The sequence below is a fragment of the Drosophila mauritiana genome, chromosome 3R, assembly GCF_004382145.1.
Source record: "Drosophila mauritiana strain mau12 chromosome 3R, ASM438214v1, whole genome shotgun sequence".
NCBI lineage: Eukaryota > Metazoa > Arthropoda > Insecta > Diptera > Drosophilidae > Drosophila > Drosophila mauritiana.
In genome coordinates, this window is record NC_046670.1 from 14,719,927 (window position 1) to 14,728,771 (window position 8,845).

At 45.2% G+C, this 8,845-nt stretch overlaps 1 protein-coding gene across 1 annotated transcript; it reads left to right on the forward strand.

Annotated features, from left to right (window-relative positions):
- The first annotated feature begins 1,688 nt into the window (after window positions 1-1,688).
- On the forward strand, window positions 1,689-5,757 carry LOC117145296 (calphotin). The gene is made up of 2 exons (XM_033310887.1): window positions 1,689-1,763; window positions 2,212-5,757. The coding sequence occupies exon 2, from the start codon at window positions 2,335-2,337 to the stop codon at window positions 5,041-5,043; it is 2,709 nt and encodes a 902-aa protein (XP_033166778.1). The 5' UTR covers window positions 1,689-1,763; window positions 2,212-2,334; the 3' UTR covers window positions 5,044-5,757.
- The last annotated feature ends 3,088 nt before the right edge of the window (window positions 5,758-8,845 follow it).

Sequence of the window (8,845 nt, forward strand, 5' to 3'; positions counted from 1 at the left end):
GTATTTGGTTTTTCCAATCGCACACGGGCCCGAGTTTCCACACGCTTGCAGTGCGTGCAAAATGACGGCAATTAGGTGTATATGCTGCGCTGATTTATGTTTTTTTTTTAGTTGATCGCCTCACCTTCGAAAATAGCCAGAAATGCAATATCTATTGTTTCAGGGAATGGTTTTCAGCCGAGAATTGTTTTAGGTTTCAAACTTTGGCTCAGAAATATTTGTAAAATATAGCAATCATTTTCTTAGTCTTATATTCTTTTGCTGGCAATTATAATTTGAGATCACTCATCAGATTCGAAGGAAATCGAATGTATTCGTTGAGGTACGCAAACTCCTTCGCAGCTCAGATCAATTGTCGGGTTCAGTGATGCAGGAGGAGATAGAATAAAGTATAAATACAATTTGTATGCTTGATGTAATTTCATTTCCACTTATCTTGGTATTTTCTCTGCATTTTGCTTCATGCGATTGATTTATCGCACAGAAAATAATAGGCAGCCAATGTCTGTGCATCCTGTGAAAGGACTCTCTCTCGGCCTTCCAAGCATTCAATCCCTGAGCCGGGTTCAGTTTATATTCAAATGCTTACGCTTAAATGTCAATAATACGTGAAATTGAACTGCCAATTCAATCTTCACAACTACTCCGCATCGCTCCTCCACTTCTCCAGTGAAATCATTTCCATATAAGCGTTTTCCCATCTCGTCTATTTATATATATGTATTTCTTTTCTTTTCGTTCGCAACTCTTTTTTATTTTCCATCCTGCGAGAAAAATTCTTTCTGTTCATATGTGGAAAAACTATTTGCAAAAGTCTCAAGTGTGCTCGGCTCCCGGCCAGCAGAGAGGCAAGTGAGGCGAAGGTGGAGGTGGAGGTGGAGGTGTTGGTGTTGGACTTTTTAAAACGACGCCTGCAAATTGTACGCAGATCACATTACACTTGCTCCAACGGACGGCATGTGCAACTTGCCGGCTGCCTCTGTGGATTGCTTTACATTTGGCTGCACTTCCTACCCGGCATTCACTCGAAAAATTGAAAGATTTATTTCTTAGTTCTTTGCGATTACATTTCCACCGAGCTAATGTGTTTCGATCCAACGGCTACGTAGTGGCAGTTTGTCAACTGTCATTGCATCAGACATTGAATGGGCCACGATAGCAAATGGATTGTGGATGGTCGGGACAGGGCGGGGCAGTGCGGGGCAGCGCGGGGACATGTCGCATTTTGTTGACAACTACATTGCAAATACGGCAAAGTAATCAGTATTGTGTAAATAACCAGTTATGTGTCTGCGAGTGCAGCTGACAAAGCGAGTGGTAAGCGATATGCACTGGAGCACGAATAAATTCTTGAAAGCGTTTCCCCGATTTATCTACCCGATGCATTTGGCAAGATGCGAACGGAATCGATAATCGAATAATGTGCGAATATCACTCATACGCAGTGGTGAACGCCAACGCATGTACCATAGCACACTTTTCAGCGCCAAATGTTTCCTCGTGCGAGCCGGAACAAATTTAATATGTGGCTAAGGTCAGCTGGTAAGCACCTTAGGGCCTAGGAATCGGAAAAACGCAAAAAGCACTCGAAACTATGCGTATAGTTTTTGCGCTCAATGGGCAGTTGTCGGACTTCTGACCGAAGGTAAACCAATGAAAAGAGGTAAAAATGTCCAAGAAAACTGAGTCAACGGGCCAGTTAAACACCGTTTTTCTCATCGGCAAGTCGGTCGCTGTTCAAAACTATTAAACAAATTAAATTGGTTGGTAATATTGAAAATATTAAAAAGGATTGATTTATTTAAGAGGCAGTTCCTAATAGTAGACCATTTCATTGCTGACTGCTTAATTTCGAACTTTCGGCGGAGGTTGTGCAAGTGTTTTAATTTTCTCTTATATAATATAGCAACTACAGTTCTGTAATAGAAAAATATATTTCGAATAGATGTCAGAAGCAAGAGACAAGTTAACCAAGTTGCTCTAACTTTTACTTCTCATGTAGTCAAGACAAATCTAATCTAATTTAATAAATGTAAATGTATTTTATCGATATTTGAATCAGTATTTTCCGCAAAACTTTTATTCTTATTTTTCTCATTCTTATCTGGTTTTTCATCGATTTTATGTAATTTAAGGCGATGGCCTAAATCATGGTCAGAACCAGCCTTGCCACGTCTCATGTTTTTCTCGTTTTCATTCCTCTGTTTTCAGTTGTCTGCTGACCATGAAAAGCTGGCCATGAAACATTTTTGCTACTAAGCATTGGACAAGGTAAAATCCGCCCAAAAGGAACAAACGGATTAACTTTTATGTGAAAGTGGGCAAAAGATAGACATGGAACCAGGAACGACTCCATCGCCTGTTTCAGCACCAGTTGCTGCGCCTGTGGCGCCATCAGCAGTGGCTGCCCCTGTCCAAGTAGTTAGTCCTGCGGCAGTGGCTCCTGCACCAGCGGTAGTGGCTCCCGCACCAGCGGCACCGATTGCAGTTACTCCAGTTGCTCCACCGCCCACCGTTGCCAGTGTGCAACCGGCAACAGTTACTGCTCCTGCTCCAGCTCCAATTGCTGCCGCATCCGTCGCTCCTGTCGCATCTGTGGCGCCTCCAGTTGTTGCAGCCCCAACGCCGCCGGCAGCAAGTCCAGTTTCAACACCACCCGTTGCTGTTGCTCAGATTCCGGTCGCTGTTTCAGCACCAGTGGCACCTCCCGTTGTTGCAACACCCACTCCTGTTGCCCCAGCTCCTGTAGCTGCGCCTGTGATAGCAACGCCACCTGTTGCTGCCGCAGCTCCTGCTCCGGCTGCTGTTTCACCACCCGTGGCGCCTCCTGTTGCTGCGACTCCCGTTGTTGCCCCTGTGATCGCCACACCACCTGTGGTTCCCGCTAACACCACGGTTCCCGTTGCAGCACCTGTAGCTGCTGCACCACCAGCTGCTCCTGTTGTTGCTCCAGTTGTTGCGCCTGCCGTTGCTCCTGCAGCTGTTCCCGTCGTCGCCGAGACTCCAGCGATCGCTTCACTTCCTGTTGCTGAAACTCTGGTTGCAGCCACACCGGAGTCCGTTGCTCCTCTCGTCCCCGTGGTTTCAGCTCCTGTTGCCGCAGCACCAACTGTTGCTGTTCCCGAGACTACTGTCGCCGCCACTCCCATCGTGGCAACGACACCACTAGCTGCAGCTGAGCCAGTGGTCGTTGCTCCAGCGGCTACTGAAACCCCAGTCGTTGCGCCGGCTGAAGCTTTACCGCCTGTGTCGGTTGCACCCCCTGTGGAGACCGCAGTGGTCCCTCCTGTTAGTGCTCCGACTGAGCCTCCGGTAGCTGCTGCAGCTTCAACAACTGCACCAGAAATACCAGCCGTTGCTCTAGTCGTTGCCGAGTCTCAAGTTGCGGATACTGCTGTAGCTACACCTCCTACTCCTGCCCCAGAGCCAGAAACCATTGCACCACCTGTTGTTGCAGAAACCCCAGAAGTTGCTCCAGTTGCTGTTGCTGAGATAACACAACCAGTTGTGCCTCCTGCAGCAGTAGAATCAATACCAGCTCCAGTCGTTGCCTCGACTCCAGTTCCTGCAATACCAGCACCAGCAGTAACGGATCCGGAAGTCACTGCATCTGCTGTTCCCGAAGTAGCTCCAGTGATCGATGCATCACCTGTTGCTAGTGCTGTTGCTGAAACTCCTGTTGGCGTACCTCCACCTGTTGTCTCTCCTGTGGCTGCCGAACCTGTACCAGCTGTGGTGGCTGCCGAAACCCCAGCTCCTGAGACAACAGCAACAGCACCAGTGACCATAGCATCTTCAGATATACCAGAAGTTGCTTCTGTGATCGCCGCACCCGCTGATGTACCTGCTGAAGCTGCGGCTATCGCTGCTCCCATCGTTTCTACTCCAACAACTACGGCTTCTGTTCCCGAAACCACTGCACCACCTGCGGCTGTGCCTACGGAACCTATAGATGTTTGTGTACCAACAGAGGCTGCCGTTGAAACGCCAGTTGCACCGCCTGTCGAGGTTACAACAGAAGTTGCAGTTGCAGACGTTGCTCCACCTGAGGCAGCTGCTGATTTAATAATCGAGCCTGTGGAACCACCAGGTCCTATTGCGGATTCAATAGAACAAGCTACTTCCGCGCCAGCTGTTGAAGCTGCAGAAACAACATCTTCGCCAGTACCAGAGACCTCATTACCGCCGCCAAGCGAAGCAGTTGCCTCTCCAGAAGTGGCTGTCGCTCCAGTTACAGCTCCAGAACCCATAAACGAACCGGAACCATGCCTAGCGACTCCTACAGAACCCATACATGTGGAGGCACCTGTCGCAATCCAGGAACCAGTGGTTGCCGTAGAGGAGCCAGTGACAGAAACTCCAACACCGATTCCAGAAACTGCTGCTGTGATTCCTGAAGCTGTAGCCGAAAAAGTTCTGGATCCTGCCATAACTGAAGCTCCAGCCACTACTCCGGAACCAGATGCTGCCAACATCAATGACGCTGCTCCAGCTACCGAAATCACCACACCCGTTGAAATCGTTACTGCTGCTGCAGAAGTATCTGATACTGCCATTGACCCTCCGGTCCCTCAAGAGATCGCAGCAGCTGAAATTCCAGAGACGGAGACAAAGCCGGAGGAGGTCATTGTTGAACAGAGCACCATCCCAATAGAGGCAGCAGTCTCGGAGGTTTCAATATCTGCAGAACCAGTGATTTCTGAAGCTCCAGTTGCCGAAGTACCAATTACGGCTGGAGACACCCCAGAAAATACTACTGTTGGAACATCTGAAGTGGTTTCCACCATTGCGGAGAAACCAGTTGAAGAGGTTCCCAATGCGGAAATTCCCGAACAATCATCGTCACCCTCAGATTCTGTTCCCGTGGCAAAGATAACTCCTTTGCTAAGAGATCTTCAGACCACCGATGTTTCGCTATTGGCCATTGCAGCCACCCTGGATGCCATTGGAGAAAAGCTAAAGGATCAAAAGGCCAGAAATCAGCAGGTAATGGACAGACTCTGCGAAATCGAGAAAATTCTTGGCCCTCCCAAATCTAATTAGCTCAAGTTAAAAGCCTAGATCATTTAAAGGAAAGCTACTAATAAAGAGTTATTTCAACAAATTTAAAGTAGATACAAATGTAATACTAAATACTAATTTCCTTTCTTTAAAGTGCTATAATAGGGTTAAAAGAGCCAAGCTACGGCTAGGTTGTCACAAATTGTTCTGTGCATAATTAATGCAACCAAAACAAATCTACCATTTCCACTTTTTGGACATATCACCATGGCTGGTTCGAAAACCCCAGCCACAGAACCTAATTTGCAAGCGCGTCGAAAATTTTCACGTGGAAATTAGCATTCCAAAAGGGAGTGGGACATAAATACAGACGATTGTAAGCGGGGAAATAAATGAATATTTCCCCCACTTTGTCAGCGAAAAAACGATATAAATTAGAGTTACCTCTCTGCTTTTGTACCGAGAAAGCTGACGACTTCTGATAATTGGAAATTTATCAATGAATAATTTAATTTAGTGCTCCTGCTTACGCTTCCTTAAAAGCTTAAATATAAAGACTATCCCTTCTTGATTCCATTTAAAAATGAGCCCATGAAATTTATTTTGATCTGTTCCGACGCAAAAGTCAATCGAGAGTCGTAAAAACGGTCGAAAGGGGCCAAAATGAAAACTTTTATTGCGGCAAACTGAAATTTGTGTTTATGGGGCAAGTAAGTCCGGTTGAGTCAAACACCTTCGGCGATTATTCTAATCATTTGCATTGTTTACGCTGGTCGGCTGACTGGTTCGTTGGCCTATCTCCCAAAGTTTCCCCTTTTTGTTGGGCTTGTATATGGGCAGAATTGGACAGAACCCAGTTACATGTTCGACAGTTCAATCTAAATCTATCGGCTACCCACACACACAGCACCAAAAAAGCTGAGCTAAAAGCTGAATTCCCATTTGACCATTTTGTCTGGAAACAATAAAATGACCTTCCGCACACAGATACACCAGATACAACCGACAGGCAGCAACATACGAAATCGCATAAATGTTGCAAATGGAGCAACAGAGTGAAGTTGTCATGCCGAGGATGCCGTGGCACGGTACCAAAACAACAGCCACAGCTACAGCTACCCGAAACTGGAAAAAACGAATTTTCTTTTTTAGACTTCCTGGCACTTTTGGGCGGGGGGAGGGTGTGGCTCCGGAGGGGGATAGTCGGCTATTCTCATGCGACTGGGATGAAGGTTACACAGCCTAACCGCATTAATGCCAGCACAGAACAACTCGGTCCGAGTCACAGCCAAATGTGTAATTGTTGCCTGGAGGATTTGCAGAAAGATTTTCACTGTCATTTGAACTCTGTTTAAGGCTTCATTCGCTTTTCCCTCTGCACTTACTGCCATAAATGCTATCCTCTTTGGTTAAATGAACCAAATTGAAATGGTTCTTGTTTGTGAAACGATGGGAGTGGTTTCTATTCACATCGGTTTACAATGTTCTTATATGCGCCTGTGCCTGTGTTTAGGCAATATTCTATTACTATTTTTCCGCTAGTAACAGTAAGTATTTGGTTTATAAGCGACCTGTTTCTCAGAACATTGGCATACTCTTGATGACCTCTTTAATTCTGACGTAAGATTTAAGAAATATACTTATTGGATATTATTTTGGGGCGACAAACATCTTTTATTTCAAAGCGAATCTTTTCGAAGCGGAGATTGAACTACTTTCCATCTATATTCTTTTATTGAATGATCCAACAAATCTTGATTTATTTGGTCTATTGCTATTTGCTTAAATCAAAGCGAATTTATATGACCTTCTAGTTAAACCCTTGAATATCGCATTTTTATGAAGTTCATCACTTGTTGTAGTTATGTATTCAGTGCGCTTTTCCGAGTGCAGTGATCAACACTTCAGGCCGGAGCTGATGTCGACCGCAGGAACATCGGTCGAACATTAACTTGACTCCCTCGAGCTGAGGGGCTCCAGAGTGTGCCAAATCAATCAGTCGCCAATGCATAAATGACACAGTCAGGACCGGCATATTCCTACTCCTACTCATATGCGACATCGTCCAGCTGTCACACACGGCCATTGCGGCTAATGCGGTCCCTTGTTACACAGTATACAGCCCCTCCAACCGACATGGTCCTCTCAACAGCAAAATTGGAATTATCCCCTTAACGACCCCCTCATCCCGACCAGAACACCGCCCATGGGTTCACATTAGCCAGACACGATGGATGTGCCGGGATGTGGACAATGATGCCTTAGTGCTTGACTGGCTATAAATTTTGAATTAATTGCCGGCTGTTGAACATTTTTCCCAGAAATTTATGTTTTTCCTGGCTGGTATGCGCCTCTGCCTGGCCAGAGATTTTCAGCAGTGATTTCAGTCTGATTTTCGGTATATACTTCACCTGGAGAACAGCTTAAACTTCCTCTAATAAAACCTGGTAACATAGTAAGGGAGTTTTGTTATTGGCAACACTAAGCTTAATTAGGATCCAACCTCGAACAATGACCTTATTTCAGTCCCTGTCTAATCTTCGACTCCATATATCCTCCTTGTAGAAATCGTGGATGTCCTGTTTTGGATTTTAATTTGATTACCCATTGTAAGCAGAGCAGGCGTTTGTCCAATTTAATCGCATTAATTCCAGCGACCCATTTAAGACGGTTCATTCTTATCCAATTTTTTATCTGCTCCTTTGAGTAATTTTATAATTTTTCCCACCACCCTTCCTTCAACAACTGTGATTAATGACTTGTGAGAAAAAAGTGAAAGGTGTGCAAAAGGCAGGAGAAATTCATTTCCAAGGGTCTTGCATGATTGAGTTCTATTGAGTGAACTGCAGAGCTAAGCAGAAAATTTTTCTTCATTCCAACTGGCAAGGATAATTCGCTCGATTGTTTATACCTGTGAATGGTGAAGAAATAAGAGGGGTAGAGGGAATAATAGTACATTGAAAAAGTGATGTAATCAATGTCCCTGAAACATGATTAAAATGCAAAATATTTTTGTTTCAACAACTATTATCATGTATGGTCTATTCATAGAAACTAATTTGGTTCCTGCATATGACAACACTCAATAGTCGACTAGATACAAATTTGACAGGGCCAACATTTGTTCAGTTAAGCTACTAAGCCCATATAATAGCCCTATAATGAACTCTCGACATGTCCGTGTTCCGGGCAAATGTTTTTGAGTAATTCTTTTAGTTATATTTTATGAAAAACAATTAGCTGCGGGCCTTTCAATACAACTGCATAAAGCAAAACAAAGGCGCAAGTATATGTAAAAATCGTTTTAATTTGCCAATGATTGTGTGTGTGGCCGTGGGTGGTTCAATTATTTAACTACATAAACAATAAAAATATTCGCAATTGTGTATGTGGGCGGGGCTGCATTAAAAAGTGAATGTGTCTTCTGCATATATGCAGCCATTGTTTTACAAGCCTTTGTGGGGTTTTCGGCATGGTGGCTGGGATTGGATGGAAATTGGGCTGGGGCTGAGGTCGGGGCTGAGGTTGGAATTGGGTTTCGGGCTGGCGCTGGGGTGGTTCCAGATCCAAAACTGTCACTGACAGCACTACGTAAGTAATTTCGCGCATATGTTACGCCCAGGGGGCGGAGTGGGAGCCGTGGGACCATCATCAGGTTCGGCTTAAAGCCGGAGTTCGGCATATTCATGGCTGCTGCACACGACAAATTGAATTTTATGCGAAAGCTTTAGTTTTTTCGCGATTTTTGCTCTTCTCGAAACCGAACTCCACCCTTCAAAGTCGCGAATGTCTTTGCAGTTCGCGGCGACATCTATGTCCTGTTCGTCCGCATTATAATTTGGTC

What these genes read in the sequence shown, in the direction of transcription:
- LOC117145296 (XM_033310887.1), top strand. Translation starts at nt 2,335, where the DNA reads ATGGAACCAGGAACGACTCCATCGCCTGTTTCAGCACCAGTTGCTGCG.